Source organism: Schistocerca cancellata, chromosome 4 (assembly GCF_023864275.1).
Source record: "Schistocerca cancellata isolate TAMUIC-IGC-003103 chromosome 4, iqSchCanc2.1, whole genome shotgun sequence".
Classification (NCBI taxonomy): Eukaryota; Metazoa; Arthropoda; class Insecta; order Orthoptera; family Acrididae; genus Schistocerca; species Schistocerca cancellata.
The window spans coordinates 67,047,858-67,071,287 of record NC_064629.1 but is presented as its reverse complement, the minus strand read 5'-3'; the positions used below and the strand labels follow the sequence as shown (position 1 = coordinate 67,071,287).

The window sequence follows — 23,430 nt, the reverse complement described above, 5'->3', positions numbered from 1 at the left end:
ATTTTGGCATATGTGGCTGGCAATGCCTAGCAGGGCGCCCCTTGTTGCGGTAGTGTGGGTGTAGTTAATCCATCTGTTCTGACCACCGGAACATAGTGTTTGTTGAGTATCTTCTTAATTAGACCCAATGCTGCTTCCCAAGCTTTGCTGAGATAGTAGCCACAGTCACGGTTGATGAGATATTTCCTGATGCATATTTTGATGGTCTCTCTGACGACTCTGTCCCAGTATTCCATCTGATGAGTCTCAGACAAACAGTGCTCTGTGACTACTGGCTTGATGGGATGGATTAGTCAAGTGTGCCACTGGCGTTCTCTGCACCGATCTTTGATGGTGTTCATTGTTTGTCCAATATATGTCTTGCAAATGGGCACATAATCTGATATACACTAGCCTTCCTTAAACTGAGACCACCTCAATACTTCCCAGTAATGCCCTTGTTTTATTGGGAAAGCAGAAGACAGTTCTTACTCTGTCCTTTTTCAATATGCACCCAATTCTTCCTGATAGTGTGCTGGTGTATAGTACAGGGGCAGTGGCTGCATCTTTCTTCATGGCTTCATCCTTCTCTGCATGTTGTACTGTTGTGGTGGGGTGCAGAATGTGCCTAATGCACCATTCTGAGTAATTTTTGTAATTGCCCTTCTGAGGATCCATCATTTTTTGTTTAAATTATCAGTTGCCTAACTTCAGTTCTACATTCCACATCATGACCATTGTGAAGTGGGCACTGTTTCTTGTGCTCTTACATTTTTTGTGTACCATGATGAAGGTTTTAACATCCTTAAGTCTTTTGCTAGGTATATATATCTATAGAGTTTGCTCAACTAGTTTCTTTAGCATGTGCCACAAAATTCACTTGAATATTCTGTGCCAGTTTTAAGAGCATCTAGCTCCTATTTTAGAAATGATGTTGCCACTTGTTTGTGCAGGCTACTATTTGTCTTTGGAGCACTTCATAACCCACTGATCACTGTTACTGTAACTTTACCATTATCATTTGTCCTAGTCTTTATGTCAATATCCTCATTGTAAGGTCTGTTCATCATAAAAAAAACTTTTGAGTTAGTCTTTGAACTACCTGTTCTGAGTAGTTTTTAAAGTATGTTCTTATATTAGTTTTTAAGGGAGGTTTTATGAAATTGTAATATTCTCACTGTATTGCAGTATAGTTAAAGTCTGTTCCAGTATTATAGCCTGAGTGAGAAGTGTAGACTGGGGCACTCAGATTTTCTATGAAATTTTCAGTTATTTCTGCTGATAAGTATGGCATCTAGTAGAAGTATCCAATTTCAGTTTTCCATGTACTCTGCTAGTTAACTTTGTTCAAATGATTTTACACACTTGGCTAGTTCTCAGCAGAGAAATTTTGTCCCCTGCTTACCACTACAAATTCATCACCTCAAGTTCCATGTATCCTGACATTCTGTAGAACACTTAGATTTGTCCCAAGAATTCCACTGCTATTATATTTTGAGTTTTAGCAGACTTGAAGTACAAGTTGTTATGGCAGACCACTGCATTTCAAAAACTCTTCAGATTCTGGCAATCTTCTGTGAATGCTTCTTAGTCTGTCACTAGTACCTTGTCTTGAAGCATGGATGACACTAAGATTGCAGCAATGGAATGACTGAATGAATAAGAAAAAACTGGAAGAAAAGAATAGCAAAAGGAGATGCAAAATGTAGAAGATATGTGACAATTAAAAATAAATAAATGTGAAGTAGTGAGGAGGTGATAGAAGCACGAATGTATTAAGGACACTAGCCAACAGGGTCACTGATAATAACAAAAGTGATTTGGATGAATTGAAGCCATATAGGTGATATGTAATAAACACATGGTGTAGAATAAGTTCTCACCTGACAAGTCCTGGGTAATGGGTGCAGGGAGGACAATCTGAAGTTCCAGTCTGGTGAAGCTGACATGTTCAGTAACAGATTTGTCATTCTGTTGCCATTTTAATCACTGCCTGAGTCTGTTCATTGTTAATAACAATTGAATGATCACAATGTTGACACAGGATATGCAAAAGTGGTTGCTGATCAGCTGATATATGAGTCTCCTGACAGGTAGCTCAGTTTTGATAAAATAAGTCTTGTCACTGAGGGATCTAGAGTAATATGGGGATCAGCATAGAATCTGACACGATTTTGACAATATTAAGGGGATGGTTGCAAAATATACTCCAAGTAATGTTGTAAAAATAGCATTGAAGACCAAGAATGAAGAAGTCAGTAGCTTTAACAGGAATGGTAGTGAACATTCACTGTTTGATGTAAATTATAATGCTTGTAAACAAAATAAACTTTTTGATATGGTGACCTGTTGCCTCACAGTTCAGTTCTGCAAATAATGATTAGCTAGGTCTTTCCAGTATTTTTTTGCTGCTTCAGTTTGTGATTTTCCTATCTTCAGTTGTTAGTTTGTAGATATAATATTATATTTATTTCAGAATGTTATTATTTCAGGGCTTTGTTTTTCTTCACGTTACCTGAATCCCTGAAAATCCTGCCCTCTTATTTGGAATAAGCTAAACTTAAATCCTGTACCAGCTACACAAACCTTCAAAATGTATTCCAGAACAGATTTTTCAAGGAAAAATTACTAATTCTTACTCGAACCTCTTTAAAACTGAAATAATGCACTCTTTCTGAAGTCTTGCTTTTTCCATGTATTGAAACTGAATGTTAACAGAAAAAGGGGAGAAACATCTTTGAGTTCAGTCTGCACTATTGGCCAATAACATTGCAACATGATGAAGGCAGCATGCAAAAAATGTCAAACTGGCATGAAATGTACTGTATACTTCAATATGCAAATGATAAGCATTTCAGCACAACCACACAAAATCGATAGGAATAATGCCGTCTACATTCTGTGCATAAAGAAAACTAATACTGCAGGTTTACCTATCAAGGCTGCAGTTTTATTGTTCCATGGTATTACTGCTCACATTGTTCAGGAGCCCACAACTGTCATATAAATATGGAATCAGTGGGTTCCGGTCTGTATTCAATTCCATGCAGGATCTCAGTTGTCCCACTCGAGTAACACCAGAGAGGATAGACACATTGTTCTCTCGTCCATGCAAGATTTTGCAGCCTACTGTGCATACCTTAAATCAGGAGATGAGCTTGTTTGTAGCAAGACATGTATCCTCAGACAATGTGATGATGTTTAGAGCTCTGCTGAGTGTCAGTGTGGTATCAATTGCTGTGGTTTCCCTTGATACAACAGTATAGGGAGGTGTGCCAACTGTGGTGTTCCCAACTACAACACTGGACACAGAAGTGGCAGCGTGTATTTGCAGGTGAATACCATTTCTGTTTGCAGCATCATGATAAACATATGCATGTGTAGATGCTCCAAGGAGAACAGAGGTTGCCAGGCTCCATTCACCATCATCATAAAGGCCCAGCACCTGGTGTGATGAGATTTGGGTGCACAACATGATCACTTATGGCTCACATAGCCAATAATCTGGACAGCAGCCATTACATTTCTAATGTATTAAGGATAGTGATTATCCATATCTTCAAGGACTCTGTGACACTATCTTTCAACAAGATACCACTAGACTGCATGTTGCCCATCCTATCCTGACTTATTGTCTGTTCTTCTGGCCAGCACTGTCTCCAGATGTTTCATCCATTACAAACATCTAGCTATGGGTTGCTGAGAGACTGGCAAGCCACCACTAACCAGCTAATACAATTGATGAACCCTGGCATAGAGCAGTAGCAGCATGTAATGATGTATCTCCACCTGTCATCCAAGTTCAGTTTGACTTGATACCCGGCTTGATTAGAGTGGTTATCACTGCCAGAGAGAGCCTATGTACTAAAGTTTTTGCCCTGTATACCCCCTGATGACCAATAAATGTAACAATTTACTCTTCCTACTATTCTGTTTATGTTCAATAAGTAAAATTACATATTTTCTCTATCATTCCTGATGTTGCAGTTTTAATGGCCAGTGCATCTTCTTCTTTTTTTTTTTTTTTTTGCTCATCCAATCCATGCATTCCCAAATGTACTAAATTTATCATTCACCTTATCATGCTATGTAAAAGTTAAAGATTTTTAATTTTTAAATTGTGATGAATCGTGCCCTACTACTTTCAACAACACATATTTAATACAGCCAATCAAAGTTTGAGAGACTTCTGTGAATACATAGCTTGCTGACTAGAGTGCCATTCAGTTGCAATTATTTATTCCAGATGGATGAGTTACTGTATGCTTAACAATATGGTTGAAATTAACTTCATGTAAAGTTTAATTTTAATTTTTTTTAAAGTTGTTAAGTAGGCTTCATAAATGACACTTACTTTCAATAGTTAATAGCAAAGCAAATGTTAATTGAAAATTATTTCTATTCAGGTGGAGCTTATCTTCCATTGGAAGTCTCTTATCCCCCTTCATTACTTATGTCAGTACTTGAGGATGCAGGACCTATAGCAGTGTGCAGTAAGAAACAATTCTCAGATCGTCTTGTTGGTCTGATTGAAGAAGATATGACCATTCTATTAGAAGGTGATTGGCTTGAAAACTGCATGGCATATCCACCATTTGAAAAAGAAGCTGAGTGCTCCCTTGATAACATGGCCTACACTGTGTACTCTGCTGGAACCACCGGAAAACCTAAAGGTAAAATTACATTGCATTTTGTCTAATACCAATATAATCTTCACACAAAATAAATATTAAATGTATTAATGTGTAATCACACATGGTTAGCATATACCAGAGTAAACAGAAAAGTCTGTAACAGCAAAGAGTCAATTTTGCTATGACTTCAAGTTACAGTGGTACTTTTTATGCTGTAATTGTAGAGTTTTCTACTACTGTGAATAATACACTTGCAGTTTTTGTCTTGTAGCATTCAAATACTTTCTCAAATGTATTAGGTGTTTGATGGATTTTCTACAGTCCTCTAACAAGCAATAACAAAAAACTTCAGAGCTGCAAGAGAGGTTTGAATAAACAATCTGTTGCAGATAGTCTCAAAAAACTATCTGTATTTAATTTAATAATAGTGTCTGTAAGTCACCCAGAAGATCCTGCTCTGCTTATCCATTTCCTGGAAAAACATTAATTCAGTATACATCTGACTACTTCACTGAAACATGGCTCTGCATCACCATGCCTAAGCCACATATACTGACTAACATAAAGTGGGGCATTCAGATTATCTTATACTTTCTACCACTATTTTCTAAATGCATAAGACTGGTTCATTCACACCTTTCAAGAAAAAATATATAGATGAGTGCCTTATATTACATCTTCTCTGTTTTGTTTCTGAACCATATCTAATGCCCTCATCACCACTGGGATGTATAAACCCTGAACTACTACTTTCTTAATGGTCCTGTTTTTTGTTGATACCATTATTGTTGAGTAATGCTGTTAAACCACTAAAGTTAAAAATCACCCACTGCTAGTTGTTTACTCAATATTGCATGTATGATGAACAGGTAACAGATCTACTGCCAGCTAGGAAAGCAACAAATTTACAGGAAGAAAAGCAACTGTTGTGTCCATTCGCATTTTGCACATTAAACAAGATAAAATAAAAGTGGTTATTTGCAAAATGTTCCATCTAATAACTATTGTATTTGTACATTTGTATGTGTGAAACATTAATATTTTTGGCTGTTTTGTGTTGCCTATAGAGTTGTAAAACTGCCATAGGCTACCATAGATTATCACGAGTAAGCATAGACGACAGTAGTTTCATAGTAGCCTTGGTCAGTTAAGATCATAACCACGTCACCTGTACATTAGGTATTTTAGAACCCTATCGGGCATTATCTCACTTTGATCCCTTTAGCGATTAGTGTCTTACTAGATTCTCCAAAAAACAAGAAATAGCAAACTGTCTAGAAACTGTATGAGGGCATTTAAAAGGCCTAGTGACCTGTGGAACATTTTTTATACATAGTTATCCTCCTGTCTGCTACTTAAAAGTAAACAATATTTATAGCAAAATTGAAATTGTCAATGTTCAATCACCTTTTATTCAAAAACCATTGATTTGTAATGTGAAACAGAGGAATGTTGCAGTAAAAATAGAAAAACAATGAAGATTTATCATATAGTGCTATAAAATGTAAATTCTTCAAAAAAAAAGGTAAAATAAAAAACACAGAAAACAAAAACATGTTTCTGTTATTCACAAACAACAACTTTTGCACTTATTAATAACAGGGAACTCTTGCATTTCATCATAATGAACATTCTGCTGATTACAAAATAACATCAATAATTGTATTAATTATTTATGTTTGTGCATGTAAACTGTACTTTCATCAAAAGCCCAGAAGTTACATGATCAACTAATTTTTATTATAAAATGCAATTTATATTTTGTTAGGATATACAATACTCAATGGACTAACTGTGAATGATGTGCATTTCTAATTATGCGCAAAACAAACAAACAAAGAGATGTCAGCTCCCAGTTTCTCTCTCACATATTCATTTGTGTACCTTCCCATAACAATGCAACCAATACTACAATCAACCCTACCATTTACTATGTTATTTATGTGCTGCACCAAAACTAACCTACTGCAGTTTACATAGGGCACAATTCTAGTTGTATATGATTCCCTGGTTGCCAAATCTGGTGATTTGTATCCATGTCTGACATGTGTCCTGTTACCCAGCAGAAGAATACTCCCTGCCTCAGATATTGCAAGTGGGGAAAGAGATCCTAGACTGGACTTGCTCATTTGCTGGGTACGTTCGTGGTATGACTTGATGAGTACTCGGAGTCAGAGCAGGCAAGGAATTTCACACCATGAGTGTGTTTCATCTGACCCAGTGGCTTCAAGATCATGTATGATACTCATTAAGCACAGTAAATTTCTTTGGTAAGTGAATCTTAACACAAGACCCAGGGATAACAGCAAACCATAAAAGAGAATACCCCCTGCTTGAACCCATGCAGAATAATGCCATAGAATTAGGTTACTCATTTAAAAGTTCACAAAACATTTTGTATTTAACGAAAAAATGATTGTAAGCAATGATCTCATTTTAAATTGATGCTTTCATGTAAAGGTATGAGATAAAAGTTAACTTTGTCACCATCCCTGTTGACATTGATGTGATGTGATGTAATTGATAAAATTTATTTATTTATTTATTTATTTATTCAAAATGAAAAATATTTTTTGAGTTCTTTTCTGTGAGGCTACAAAAAATTACTGAAATAACTATAACTGCATACAATAATGTGACCATGAGTTACTCTTTAGCGTCTATGACCTGGCAAAATATGTTATAAATTCCTTTTCTTTCTCAGTTGCTTGCCAGTTCTTTGTTGCACAAAGAAATTACAAGTAAAAATCAGCATAAGCAGAAACAGGTGGGCTGTCACAAGCAATACTAACACCCCTCTTAAGAGTGTCCTGAAAAAGAACACTGGAAGCCACAAAGTTGTCACAAACAGTATAAGCATCAGTTCCTTTTGAAAGAGTAGGTCAACTGCAGACTATTAACAAATGATTTAAGCAGAGTAAAAGCAACATAGAAATTAAGTGTAAAGTAGGTGAGCCAGCCTGATCCTTCGCATGTGTGAACGCTGAGCAGAGGTTTTGTTCATTGAAAGCATCTAATGTACCATAAAAGATGAGGGTACACCTTGATAATGAGGAATGTCTCCATCATTCCAGGCATGACTTCACAATCATAAATGGTGAACTGTGACACCAGATTTCTTTTTCATCATTTATAAGTTGTAACAGTTTATTGAAATACCATGATATTTGTGACTTTGAAAAGGCCATGTTTGCACAAATCATGGCAAAGCAGGTAAAAGGCACCTCTTGTAGTTCCATATATACTCAAATAGTCTGCGCCCTTGAATAATTTTGTGGGAGGGAAATTTCTTTTGCTTTAATTTGTTTTATTTACAAAAAAAAAAAAGTTCTAACAAAACAATGTTTTCAAAATTATATATAATATCAATTGGTTTGAAGAAATGCATAATAATCTTCACATGTTGTTGTACGGATTGATAAATCATTAAAACACAACCAATTCAGCAGCATGCAGCTGGCCACCATGTGGCCTGCCAGCTAGCGCATTAGCTGGGCGGCTGGCCTGGGAACATTATCCCTGCCAGCCGGGACTCCATAGGCGTACCTACAGTAGGAAAAAAAGTGTATTACCATGTTTAAGAATTTAATGTTAATATACACAATACAGTATTTGAGTCAGTATGTATGCTCCCTTACCTCTCTATTCATCATCACTTTGATTGTCATCAGTAGCGGGTAAATAATTGTTGTTGTCACCTTCTTCCCATAGAGTGTCATCCTCTGTTCCATCCAGTGAATTTGTAATACCACATTTTGTGAAGGTTTTTTCCACCAGTGGTTGCTCAATGGAGTCCCATGCACTTTTCACCCACTCCCAAATCTGGGACAAATCCAGCCATTTGATTTTTCCACTCGGTGTGAACTTGTGGTTTTCATCATCCATCCATTGCGTATATCACTGTTTTAGTGCAGGTTTGAATGGCCAATTTATTCCCACATCTAGTGGTTGTAGGATGGATGTTACGCCTCCAGGGATAATGACCAAGTCAGTTTTCCCTTCTTGTAATTTGCCTCGCACTTAGCTCTATGTCTGCGGAAGCTGTCCATGACCAACATGTTATGTAAATTCAGTTATGCACCAGGAAGACATTGCCAAACAGGCATCACACAGTCACAAGGTCATTTTCCAACCACCCTTTCAGATTCACTCTCAGTGATATGCCTTTCACTTATATTTTCGGAATTGTTTTCCTTTCAAATATCACGTAAGGTGGTAGCATTCATCCATCACCAGTTACACACAACATCACTGTACACCTTTGCTTCTCACTGTCGCAAGTTCATATTAGGATGCTGGATTCTTCTTGCCTGTTCACGATGTTGTCGAGTGGCATCTCAAAGTAGACTGGCATTTGAACCGCGTTACCAATTTGCCATAATATGTAGGACTTTTCGTGTTGCAGATTTATCACATAATGATGAAAATGCACTATTGTTTCCTCGTAATCAACTGGAAGCCACTGAGCAACAGTAGTGTTCCTCTGGAATCCTAATCCATTTCGGTTGAAAAATCATGATAACCAACCCCAGTTAGCTTTGAAACAGGTAATGCCTAGTTCTTTGGCTAAAGCCAAAGCTTTAAGTTGGCACATTTTACTCATCACCATGCATCCATATTGTTGCTTCTCATCTACATAATTGCAGAGCCTTTTTTTGAAGTCCGGATGCTTCACTTTTTGGCCACAAAATGCCTGGCGATTACTATTAGTTTCTTAAAGCCGCATTTTGTTCTTCTGCCGGTCACGAATACAACACTTACTTATGTCATACTCTCTTCCTGCTGCATGGTTTCCAATGCTCTTGGCTTCTTCAATAATTTTCAGTTTTTCTTTAGCAGTGGATGAGTGATAACAAGAACTTGTAGCCATAATTAACAAGTTTGAAGTCATTGTTAATACTTCACTTCTAATGTGCTACTGATATGCCACACACTGAAGCCACAACAATGCAATAGTATAATGGGATCTCTTATTGGAGGCAGAGCAGTTCCAACCATGTTTTGAATAATCCACACTCTCCAGTTTTTCATCATTAAATTTGGGAGAAAACATGAGTGAATTATTTGAGTATACACGTTATGTTCCAAGACCAGTCTACACATGTAGAATTGTCTTTTTACAATGCTAAATATGACTGAAAAATAAAATATCTCTCTCTTTGACTTCCATTTCAGAACTAATTGGATCCTTGATGCACATAGTTGCATGCAAACATATGCAAGTCATTGTATTGTGTTGTGAGAAAAAAGACATTGCTGTATTTGATTATGTTGTTTATCACTGTAGGCCTATTTCACCATAACTGCCATCTTCAGGTTATATCAGGTGGTGTACATATCCATATCTTTATGATCAGATGAAACTACAATTGTCCTTTTGTAACTGTGGGTTCTTTAATTACTGTGGCAGGTGGCTCATCTAGACTACAAAATATGATATATTAGGTCACTTTATTAAATGACCGATAAAAAGATTTTCTTCACTTGATACAATCCTTTGCTACAGGAGAGTGTGATAATTTATGACTGTTATTAACTGTTAACTAACTAACTAATTGTTCTCCTGAAGTTCAATTTTCAGCATTTACAAAAGTACATTCCCGAGACTTGAGTAACTTTTTAGTCCTACTTGATGATGCTAACTGCTTCAGCAGAGGTCACAAACTGAGCAGAACACTTCCATACTAGGCTCTATATTGACCCCTTGCAAGGGCACTGCTGTGCTGAGAGAGAGGACCTGTCTTTTTCAGCTTTTCCCATTTGTCATTGCATATTGCTGTAAGACATTGCTAATGTCTGCAGTATTGATGTGTACTGCCAACTTTGGTGTGGCACCATGATCTTTAGATGATACCACACATATGAAACTGATGTCTCCAGTGCTGTTACACTATTTTATAAGTTGCTCATTTGATGCTGATTGAACTGTAGTAGATGTTAATTTTTTTAATAGTTATTTATACATGTGTGCTGGCAGACAACCTGCCTATTTCTACTGGGCTTGTTTATGGTGAGTACTTTCAATTGACTTCATGTGATTCTTTTCTTGATGAACTTTGTCAAACCTATAGTTACGCTTGGGCTGTTCAGGTACTTACAGCTGCTTGGGTTTTACTGTAGAGCACTCAAGAATGAGGTTACTGGTGCCCCTGCTAAGGAGTGATGTGTTATATAATACTGAAAAACACATAAAATGTACACTCAGTTAGTCTTATGTCTCTCCATTTCACATTTACTCACACAGTCACAGTATGTCACTAATCACACAAGACTATGAATATGGTTTGCCCCCTAAAAACTGCTAAAATCTTGGATAAAATGACACAGTAATGATAACTCAGGAAGTGATGCTAATGATAAGTTTAAAGAAAAACAATAATTAGTGGGGCCAACTACATTAATAAGGCAATCAGATCTACTCCTTAATAAATGAAAAAGAAGAATGGACATCTCACATAATCTTAAAACATTATGCCACATTTGTTGTCTCATTTACTACAATAAAGGACACAACAGATAGTAAACTTGCCCCTTCCTCCTTGTCTGAATATAAAATACACCCAGTTAAAATATAAAATACTAAAATCTGCATGCCACAATAATTATGCATTGATCAGTATTCTTGCTGGAGCAAGAAACCATGAGTCTTCAGCTTGTGCCCTTTTTGTTGCCACATGAAAACTATTTCATCTTGTCTGAGGGTCTGAAAGATGTATGCATGGCTGAGTCGGCTGTACCAGCCTCAATTTGTTGTCTGTCAACTGCAGCTCACTATCTTCCCACTACCACATACCTCTAAACCTCAACAGAGCCATTGAGTCTGCCATGAATGCTATGCCCACACGTCCTGATTCTCAACATGATCACACTTCCTTCCCAGTCTTTATAGGTGGAGAAAGATATACTGTATGGTCTGGACTGTTCATCTGCTAGATTTGTATGTTGTATAAATTGAAGGCCATTCAGGGAGGAAGAGTAGGCAAAAACTTTCACAGCACAAATATGTCTTATCTGCCCGATTGCCCTCAACACCATATGGGTCTCTGCTTCAAACACAGTCTCTCCCTGCTGGAATCCACACAGAATATTGTTGTACAGATGGTGCATTCATTAAAATTTTGTAAAATATTGAGTTAAAAACATCTCCAGAGATATAGTGTCTCGTGTACTCCAGCTGTAAAATAACTCTGGGTGTCTTCAGTAACTAGTGCATCACACAGCTCCAGTTGAGGTTAATATTAGTCCCACACCATTAGCCACTAGTCCATGATTTTGACAGATCTGAAATAATCTTGTTGCTCTTGTGATTTGTAAAACTCTGTGCATGCTAGAGCATACAGTGGTTTTGAATTATGATGATTCTGCAACAACCATCACATGCACTGAAAGGAGCTGCCACCATATAGAAAGTGCTCCCCAGACAGTACAAAGATTATGTTTGTGTCTCATTCTGTAAGTACCCGTGGCCAGTAATCCCACCATGATGAACAGCGTCAGTGGTTTTAAGATGTGTAGGTCTCCCTGGTCCTTACCTATGAAGCCATAATCTAGCCAGGATTACACAAAAGTTTTGAAAATGGTATCAAACTCATTTTGTCTTCCCCCCTCCTCCCTCCAAGATTTATGACAGAGGCACATCAAGAGGTTCAAACTTGATGGATTTCACCATTAGGTTTTTTTGTTTGGTAGCCACGACAGCCTGGAATCAAATATGAGGCTCAGAAACCTCAATGTTTGAAATTTAGAATGGTGTCTCTCATGAGCAGGTCAGGCAAATTCAAAAGAACTACAGTGATTAAAATCAGCATACATACATTTCACTGTACAAATCTGAAACCAGTATCTGCACTCCACTCCAAACTGTAAGTTACAACTGGATGGTTGTTGTTGCAGGTTTGGTTGATTATTTACTGCACTTTACAGTAACAATTTCCATATCTTGTCTGTGACAGAAAAACGTTTATGTGCTTACAATGTTCTGCCAGATTTGTAATTAATGATTTAGTAGGCATTCATAACCATGTAGAACTGTCTCAGAATGTCGTATGGTATGAACACTGTCTTTTCTGTGCATTAGGGTAGAGGAGACGTGTGAAATGAGTAATATAATTCATTGATTTGAAATACCAGCTAAAAAGAGCAAGCAATATTTTAAAAATTGCTTGTGTCTGTATATGTGTGGATGGATATGTGTGTGTGTGTGCGAGTGTATACCCGTCCTTTTTTCCCCCTAAGGTAAGTCTTTCCGCTCCCGGGACTGGAATGACTCCTTACCCTCTCCCTTAAAACCCACATCCTTTTGTCTTTCCCTCTCCTTCCCTCTTTCCTGATGAGGCAACAGTTTGTTGCGAAAGCTTGAATTTTGTGTGTATGTTTGTGTTCGTTTGTGTGTCTGTTGACCTGCCAGCACTTTCATTTGGTAAGTCACATCATCTTTGTTTTTAGGTATATATATATGTGTGTGTGTGGGGGGGGGGGGGGGGGTGTGAACTAACAGATAGTAAAATTATAATTGCATGTGTATATGTGTATATAGGTCCCCATCTGGCAATTTTGAATTATTCTCTGAAAATTTGTAAAATCCTCTCAACTATCTAAACAGTCAGTCAGAATACAAAATTGTGCTTGGGGATTTCAATATTAATTTCAAGGACAACTGTAAAAAAGGGCAAAAACTTGTTAATCTACTAAAAACATACAATATGAACATGTGTGTAGAAGATATCGCAAGATACAGCAGCAAAAGTGAAAGTACTATAGACCAAATATTCATTGACAAATCAAAATGTGACTTTTATCTGAGGTATTGGATACAGGTTTCTCTGATCATCAAGCAGTTAAATTGACTTTAGATAAATCTCATGAGAAAAGTGACAACAGGAGATATATTGAGAGAAAATTAATTAATGATGACAGCATTAGGGTATTTAATCTAATGTTAAAAATTGTAAACTGGGACATGGAAAATAATAGTTTTGTAGATATAAAATTCAGCAAGTTCTTGTCAAATTATACATACTGCTGTGATATTTCATTCCATCTAAAGAGATCCAAAATTTAAAAAAATCAAATTCATTTATAACAAGTGAAATCAGAGAGTGATCAGAAAGTCTTAGAATGCTACATAAGTGTGCAAAGCAAAATACTATCTTGAAACCACATTCCATGTGTTATAGGAAAAAGCACAGGGAACTATAATTGCTGCAAAAAGGAAGCACAATGATTCATATATTAGAAAGGGTAACAACAAAATGAAACCTATGTGGAAAGTTATTAATAATCATGCAGGCAAACATGAAAGTGCAGATAATAAAATCACCATAAAACACAAAAATGAAATTGTTGATGATCCACTTCTAATAGCTAATATATTTAATAATCATTATATTAATGTAGCCCAAAACCTGATCACCACTAAATATAATCCAAAGACAAAGGTAACAACTCCAATACATGAAAGGACAATGTACATATATCCCATAACACACAAAGAAGTACAATCGGCTATCAGCAAACTAAAGAGTAAAATGTGTTGTGTTGGCAGAAGAGCCAACACCGTGTTACTAGGGGAGGCCAAAATGCACGCGTTTCAGCTCACGCAGGCTGACGTGAGGAGGGAAGGACTATACTGACATGAGGTCTGGAACATGACGAGGAATTAGAATTCAGAAAGTGGACGTAATTAGTTTGATACTTAACTTTAATCCATTAATGATGAACATCGCTCTTGACGGTACATGATTCACAATATTGTCCGTTCAGAATTCATTCTAATTACTGAATATGGCGCCTTGCTAAGTCGTGGCAAATGACGTAGCTGAAGGCTATGCTAAACTGTCGTCTCTGCAAATGAGGCCGTACGTAGACAGTGAACTATCACTAGCAAAGTCACCTGTAGAACTGGGGCGAGTGCTAGGGAGTCTTTTTAGACTAGACCTGCCATGTGGCAGCGCTCGGTCTGCAATCACTGATAGTGGCGACATGCGGGTCTGACGTATACTAACGGACCACAGCCGATTTAAAGGCTACCACCTAGCAAGTGTGGTGTATGGCGGTGACACCACATTCCTCCCCCGCAAATCGGCGGACAGTTGTGGTATAAGGCCTCCGCCCGCCATGGGGAGGAACCCATGTTGACGTATGCGACGAGGTGGGGAGCCTAACAACAGGCGAGGCTGTGCCACCCGCACCCTGCCTTTCGAACTGCGGGGAACTAGTGAACACCTGAAAACCTAGTGCAGGGTGCACGCAAACATGCGGTGTATGCGCCCGTAGAGAGACAGGAGGGGCCGAAGGGTCAACCTCCATCGGGCTGGGGCACCAGACGGGCGAAGACGACATATGGTCCGGAGCGGGCAAGAGTTCCATGTCAGAAGACAACTGGTCATGGCGGCAGCGTGTCGCCATGGGGCAAAATGGAAGGCAGCGTCGGTAACACCTGGGGCTGAGGCGAGCCAGTAGATGAGTCCCCGGGGGCTGGCTGGACAGCACCGTCACTGAAAGCAGACGGCAAGCAGCAGATCTCGTGTGACGACAGAGGCGCAGCTGATTGAGATGCCGGCACACCTCACCAGAGGCCCCCAAAACCAGATACATAGCGCGTCCGAGGCAGTGAAGAATGCGCCCTTCGAGCCAACGCCGTGAACCTTGATAGTGGCGGTAGTAGACAACGTCGCCTGGGGAAAAAGTAGGTGTCTGCCGCTGCACAGGAACCTGATGCGGCGGATGTAGCAAAGACATCAAGATTCAATGAGGGCGACCGTGGAGTAGCTCAGCTGGCGAGTGACCATCTCAGGGCTGAGAGTGATATGAGGACAAAAAGACCAATAACGCATCCTGCTGAGAATGCGACTCTTTCAACTTCAACATCTGTGACTTGAAAGTCCTGACCAATCGTTCAGCAGCACTGTTTGACTGTGGCAAAAACGGCGCAGACGTCAGATTTTGAATACCATTGGCCTTGCAGAATGACAAATTCAGTGGACATGAATTGTGGGCCATTCTCGGAAACAATATTCTGTGGAAGACCATCAATGCAAAAGATAGCAGATAACACTTGGATGGTGGCAGATGGGAAGACATCCGGACAACAAAAGGAAAATTACTGAATAAATCTATCACAACCAACCATCGAGCATTCCAGAATGGACCAGCAAAATTGATGTGTAAGCGTTGCCAAGGGAAAGTGGCTTTTGGCGATGCAAAGAATTTCCGCGGTGGTGCTGACTGTTGTTCGGCACACACCATGCTAGAAGAGCACATAGTCGTAATCGCGGCATCGATTCCGAACCAAGTACAGTGCTGAAGAGCAAGTTGTTTCGTTTTCGCTATACCCCAATGTCCTTGGTGGAGAAGCTTTAAGATAGAGGACTGTAACGAACGTGGTACCACGACCCTGGACTGATCATTATCAGAACGCAAAAACAAAACACCACATCAAACAAAAAGTCTCTCCTTGTGAGCAAAAAATCGGCGAACCAACAGGTCCCCGATCCATGACTTGGACAAGGGCCATTGCATAGCAACAAAACGCAGAACGGTAGCAAGGACAGGGTCGGCAGTTGTGGCTGTAGCGACACGACAAAAATTCGTCGATTTGACCACATCATCAATTTCCGAATCAATGAACATGCAAGCAAGTTCAGAGGAATCAAATGCCCTATCCTCAGCAACAGGCAAATGGGACAACGCATCAGGTTCCATGCTTAGCAGTGGACCGATACAAGATATTGTAGTGGTACTGCAAGAGCAAAATAGACCAGCGAATGAATTTCTGCACTGTACGTGGAGGTACAGGCTTGTTCGGATGAAAAAGCAATGTCAAAGGTTTGTGGTCTGTGATTATGGTAAAGTGACGACCATACATGAAACTTTGTAACACCAAATACGAGAGCCAATGCTTCTTTCTCGATCTGTGAATAATTTCTTTGCGCAGACGAGAGCAATTTGGACGCAAAGGCAATAGGGCGATCGTGCAAGCCATCTTTGTGTGCAAGCACAGCACCGATCCCGAAATCCAATGCAATTCCGGCGCGAAGCAAAGGGCCTGGAATGGTTTGGAGTTTCCGATCTGAGCTTCTTCTGGCAAACACTCTGAACATGTCCTCTTTTAGTAGAGTAAAAGGAAATAGTTTGACATGACAACCAATTCTCACACGAATGTTTAGTAGCACATGTTTTAAGGACTACATTTGCTTGTCGGCACGGCACACGTGGCTGCGAGCCTGGCGGCAGCGGCGCGGCCGGGTGCGAGGGCTGTTTTCTGCTCCGTGCAGCTCGCCCGGCGGGCCGGCTAACCTGACACACGGCTGGTGATGTTTCAAATGATTCCTAAGCAAAGTCAAGTGTGTCCCGCCGATCCAATATCTCCATCACTTGTTGAAGGGAGGGATTTGCTAGTTTCAAAATCTGTTCCCTTATACGAACATCAGAAACGTACTGTGCAATTGCATCAAGTACCATAGTATCTGCATATGGGAGTCCACATTGACACTCAAAAGCACAATCCCTAGTAATGCCTTGCAAGGTTGCAACCCACTCCCGATTAGTCTGACCTGCCATAAATTTTGTACAAAAGAAGGTATACCGTTTCGCAACTACATTGACTGATTGTTTGAAATATGCATCTAATACAGACAAAATTTCGTCGTAGGACAGAGTTGCTACGTCGCGTCGGGGAAATAATTTGACTATAACACGCTAGGTTTGCACACCGACGGACGGCTAAAAAGAAGGCTGCCGCTCATTATCTTGAATTCTGGAGGCGGCAAGATGGAATCCAAATTGGCGTGACCACTCCGTCCAGCTTTCCAGTGCAGCATCAAAAGGTCTGAAGGTCGTTGCAACTGTTTGTTGTGGCTGCGTTAGCGGTGGAGCGGCGGCTGCCGCATCGTTTTGCATTGCACGTTGACCCTGAACGAGCTGTCCAAGGGTATCCAGTAATGCCTGCATCTGCTGATTCTGTAAGCGATAAAATTTGGACAGTACATCTGGAGATTGTGGCGAAGCCATTACACAATTAAATCAGGGTAGTATAGATAAGAACACCGTTTTTACACTCGTCGCCAATGTTGTGTTGGCAGAAGAGCCAACACCGTGTTACTAGGGGAGGCCAAAATGCATGCGTTTTAGCTCACGCAGGCTGGTGTGAGGAGGGAAGGACTATACTGACATGAGGTCTGGAACATGACAAGGAATTAGAATTCAGAAAGCAGACGTAATTAGTTTGATACTTAACTTTAATCCATTAATGATGAATGTCGCTCTTGACATTACATGATTCACAATATTGTCTGTTCAGAATTCATTCTAATTACTGAATATGGTGCCTTGCTAGGTCGTAGCAAATGACGTAGCTGAAGGCTATGCTAAACTGTCGTCTCTGCAAATGAAGGCATATGTAGACAGTGAACCATCACTAGCCAAGTTGGCTGTAGAACTGGGGCGAGTGCTAGGGAGTCTTTTTAGAAAAGACCTGCCATGTGGCGGCGCTTGGTCTGCAATCACTGATAGTGGTGACACATGGGTCCGACGTATATTAACGGACCGAGGCTGATTGAAAGGCTACCACCTAGCAAGTGTGGTGTCTGGTGGTGACACCACAAAATGATCTGTCGATTTGATGGTATCCCTGACAAAATTATTAAATATAGTACCAATAACGTTGTCTCTCAACTTGTGGACATAATCCATGACTCCTTTGAAACTGGTGTGTTTCCAAGTAAACTTAAGCAGTCAGCAGTAATACCAGTTTATAAAAGTGGTGACAAGTTTAACATTAAAAATTTCAGACCTCTGTCATTATTATCTGTATTTTCGAAAATAATTGAAAGAATAATGTATGACAGATTGCTAGTCTTCCTAAACAAAAATAAAATTCTTGTGAATGCACAGAATGGTTTCAGAAAAGGCAAATCTACACAAAAACAGCTCTCTTCAGTTTCCCAAAACTTGTTTACAAAGCTATTGAGGACAAGGAACTGATCTATGGGTTGGTTTTGGACCTTTCCAAAGTGTTCAATCTTATAAATCATAATATATTGCTGTTAAAACTGTATAATTATGTTGTCCATGGTATTTCCTACAAGTGGTTAATTGAAAGGAAACAAAGAGTACAAATTACTAAAGACGGGAATGTGTACCATTCTGAATATAAAAAAGTTAATTATGGGGTACCCTAGGGCTCAGTATTGGGCCCATTGTTATTCTTCATTTATATTAATTACCTATCTCAACAGTTTTCAACAGCTGAGACCATATTATTTGCTGATGATACCAGCTTCATTATAAAAGAGAAGAATGATTATGAGATGCAGCAAAAAGTCGACAAACAGCAGAAGTGGCAGAACAATGGTTTAAAGATAATTGTCTAGTTGCCAATGACAAGAAAACTGTATTGATGAACTTCAACATATAAGGAACAAAAATAGGACCAATGTAAAATTCACATTATTGAATAGCCAAATTTAGCAAAAGAATCACATAAAATTCTTAGGATTATGGATGGATGAGCATCTAAGATGGGAAAAACATTTAGAAATGCTTAACCAAAAATTAAGCAAGTACTGTTACATATTAAGAGTGCTTAAAGATTGCTGCAATACTGAAACAGTGTTAAGTGCTTATTACACATACTGCATAGTCTACTGAAGTATGGAATAGAGTTCTGGGGAAATACCTCTTTTGCAAAGCAGTCTTTTAGGCTCCAAAAGAAAGCTTTAAGATTAATAAGTGATGCTGCTTACAGATCACTATGTTGGGGTATCTTTAAGGAATTAAAAATCATGACTTTACCATCTATATTTATATTTGAAAGCATATGCTTCATTAAAAATCATCAAGTTTCACCTTTGAATAGTGAGATCCACCATCAAACAAGGAACAGGGATGATTATCATAGGGATGTGCACAGAAAATCACTGTATCAGGATAGTCCTGTTTACAAACCAAAAATTCTGTAGAGATAGCATCAAAAAATACCAAATACTAATACATTCCAAAAAGAACTAAAAAATCAACTAATAAACAACAGTTTTTACAGCATTAAGGAATGCCTGGAATTTTGCTCAAATCTGTAGATCTACTTCATAACTCTAAACAAAAATTCATAGATATCAACCATACCTAGATACAACCAAACTTCTTTCATTCATGTATGTATGCAATTATGCACCTAAATTTTGTGCTGTATGTTACTATGCCTAGTTAACTAAAGTACTGGTATTTAATAGTTGTAGTAAAATCAATCAAGGGGTTTCACAAGCTTTTCTGCTATTTGTATGTAGTACGTAAGCAGAATAATGTTTTTGTTATAAAGATGTGTTGATACCAATAATAAGATTTTGTATATGATGTAAATATGTAATATTTTATTCTGTTCTGTGCTTTGACAAGTCCAATATCATGAATGTGATAATATGGGTGCTAAATAAATAAATTAATAAATGATCTGAAATTTTTATTGCTTCATCCTCAACTCCTCTCTGAACTACTGACGGTTTTAACATTGGGTAATAAAAGTCATTTTTCCCTCTAGTGTTGTAGGTATGGATATCAATGTGATGGATTACTTACAACATGTCTTATTAGCGAATATATATTTTGTAACGGCGTGGTTAAAATTGGCTATTTACCTGCTGTCAATACTTCCTTTCTGAGTGATAATTACCCCAGAAAATTATTTGATAAGATGTGCATTTTCAACTTCTCGCGGCGTAATGAATAATCCATTAAATTTCGGGCATGCAGCCGCGCAAATAAAATTTCTACCCTTTTATTTGCGCGGCTGCATGCCCGAAATTTAATGGATTATTTGATAAGACATTATTGAGTGGAAATATCCAAAATATGTCAAGAGGTTGATTTGTTTGTAGCAAAGATTAGCTATTTTATGAAGAGCAAAAGTAGCTGAACTTAATTGTCTGAGAAGCTCAGTAACATGCTTCTTCCAGTTTAAGTTTTCATCAATATGTACTCCCAAAAATTTGGAGCATTCTACCCTATTTAGTGACACCTGCTCATGTTTTACATCAATTATTGGCATTACTCTACTTGTTGTATATAACTAAATATAGCATTTTTTATCCTCAAAATTTAGGGAGAGTCAATTTTATGCCCAATTCTGCTTTTTGAATGTTAAGTGGAAGGTCATTAACATATGTAAGGAATAGGAGTTGGCACAGAATTGAACCCTATGAGAGCTCCTATGTGGTTTCTCCCCAGTCACTAAAATTTTCTACCCTTCCAACATTGTTTGAATTATCCAGTACAACCTTTTGCATTCTCTTTGTTAGGTATTATTCAAACCAGGTGTATATAAAGCCATCAGTTCCATAAAACTTGAGTTTTTCTGAGAGAATAAAATGATCTACACAATAAAACACCTTGGGAAAATCACAAAGACTCATCATAGCACTGCACTACTAGCCAAGAAAGAGCTATATCATATACATTTAATCAATTAAACCTAATGAGAATATTTTGAAAGAAACATATGTGAACAGGCACCATAAATTGATATAACAGTATGCTTAAGTTGCAACTAACAGTGAAGGTGTACATTTTACTTATTAATTGAAATGCCAGTTATTGAAAGTCTTTGCAGTTTTTATTCTTTGGACATTAGGTAATGGTCTAAGACATGTTTCTGTGCCTAATGTTCATCTCCTGGTGCCTTATGTTTCATCAGGAACCTAAATTATGCAGTAGGTTAATACACAAACTTGAAACAAAATCAACAAGCCAAATTGTTTATATATAACAGTTTAGTTTCTGAGCTTGTTGAAGTTTGAATATTGACTAACTGCATATTTTAGCCTCAATGGATTTCTCCAGGAATAGGAGACAAAACATCAGGCACAGAAATATCCCCTAGACCATCACCTAATGCCCAAGAATAAAAATAACCATGTTATTGAAATATTTGAAAAACTGCTTTTGAATACTTAACTTTTTTTTACTTTTTGTATCATACCCATTAGGTATACAGTGTCCACATCGTGGAGCAGTTTTTTCTTACCACTGGCGACATCTTGCATATCCGTATGAAGAGACAGAGCGAGAGGCCTGCAATGTATTTTTTGTCTGGGAAATGCTAAGGCCACTGATGAAAGGTAAGTTGTTTGGCCTGTAAAATAATATGACATAAGAAGTAAAATAATCATAAAAATGAAATTTTGGTGTATTTCATCCACGTCTGTAGAAAAGATATCCTCAGAGAAATGTTTTGAAAGTGTGAGCATGGTCTACCTGTTCTTCTCTGTAGCCTACATAATGTTAAGCTGTGTGTCTAATGTTAAGAGTTTTTTGCAGAGGAAGTCTACCATGAGTCATGAATAGAGAGAGTTATGTTGTACTTGGAGGAGTCATTCAAGATCCATAGGATGCTGACTAGAAAAACAGGAAGGAAGATGGGGTTTAACATCCCATAAACAACGAGGTCATTAGAGATGCAGCATGAGCTTGGATTGTTGTGAGGATGGGGAAGGAAATTAGCTGTGCCCTTTTCAAAGAAACCACCTAGGTATTTGCTTTAAGTAGTTTAGGGAAATCATGGAAAACCTAAATCTGGTAATATTACTTGACTCCTGAAGAGAAAAGTTAATTTATTCATTCTTCAAATTGTGACAACTTATGTAGCAGATGTTTGAGATTCCCTTTCATTTTTCCCTACTCAAACATCATTCACTTGAAGAAAACATTTTATATAGTTATATAGAGTGGATAACAATTTTTAATTAATGTGATATTTCCACATATTTATGTAGTTTGATGTAGTTCACCCATATTTTGAAAAACTAATCAGATGATGCTGAGCAGTGTATCAAATGCATGAAATCCTCAGTGTTATTTTCTGCATCAGGAAAGTCTTAAATAATTGATTATATAATTATTTGAATAAAATTTTGTGGTTAAAAGCCTCAGTGTACATGTAGGTAGAGCAACAACAGCTATGAGTAGTCATCTTCGGTATTAATAAACCACTTCAGCTGTATTTAGTCCTTTATTAATGGGTCACTACTGGTTTCGTGGCACCACAAGCCACATCTTCAGGTGATCGTATGTTTTACTTATATGTTCACCTGAAGATGTGGCTTCTAGTGTCAAAAAATTGGTAGTGATCCAATAATAAAGGACTAAATACAGCTGAAGCACTTTATTAATGCCCAAGATATTATTATCAGTTAGAGAATAATAATTACCAAGAATGCTGCCGTCCAACCCAAAGACTACGTAAGCTTACACTGAATGACAGTGATAACGAGTGCACCGAGACATGTGATTGTAGAGCAGGGCCCACAAAATAAAAAGGTTGGATTTTAATCCTTTCCTGTAATGGACTTTTGATTTGTAATAAAAATCAATATAATTGTGGCTGGCTAGCCAGGTGACTACCTGAAAATCTCAATACTATGGGTGGTATAACTGAATTGAGGCAGTAATGAAGTTGTAACAGATGCATTTCTATGAAGATAATTTTTATGATTTCAAGGTAGTACTATATGCAGGTGTGTCTGGAAAATTTGCAGCAGGCTTTGATGACTCTTCACTTTCCAAAACAACAGTGTGTTACTAGCTTCATCATTTCAGTTATAAGTGAAACTCTCTTGAGGACAAAAATCAGTAGCTGGTGCTACTAAAGTAAACAACCTTTGAGTCCAGGTTCCTCTTGCACCTGTCTACAAATTGAATGCACTCATGGAAATCAGCAGCAGTTTATAAGATTGTGTATGGGGATCTTTTAATTAATGTCTTTAGTCATTGGACACTGCACCTTCTAACTTGTGATCAAGAAACTCAGAGCATTTAATTTTGCCAG

The 23,430-nt window shown here is 38.2% G+C and overlaps 1 protein-coding gene across 3 annotated transcripts in view; it reads left to right on the top strand.

Annotated features, from left to right (window-relative positions):
- The window catches only part of LOC126183902 (uncharacterized), a 463,083-nt gene that overhangs the window by 298,532 nt on the left and 141,121 nt on the right, over positions 1-23,430 (top strand). For all 3 annotated transcript variants that reach the window (XM_049926242.1, XM_049926240.1, XM_049926241.1), the window contains 2 exons: positions 4,386-4,652; positions 21,593-21,724. In XM_049926242.1, the coding sequence (XP_049782199.1) occupies positions 4,386-4,652; positions 21,593-21,724 (399 nt within the window). The remainder of the gene's footprint in view (positions 1-4,385; positions 4,653-21,592; positions 21,725-23,430) is intronic.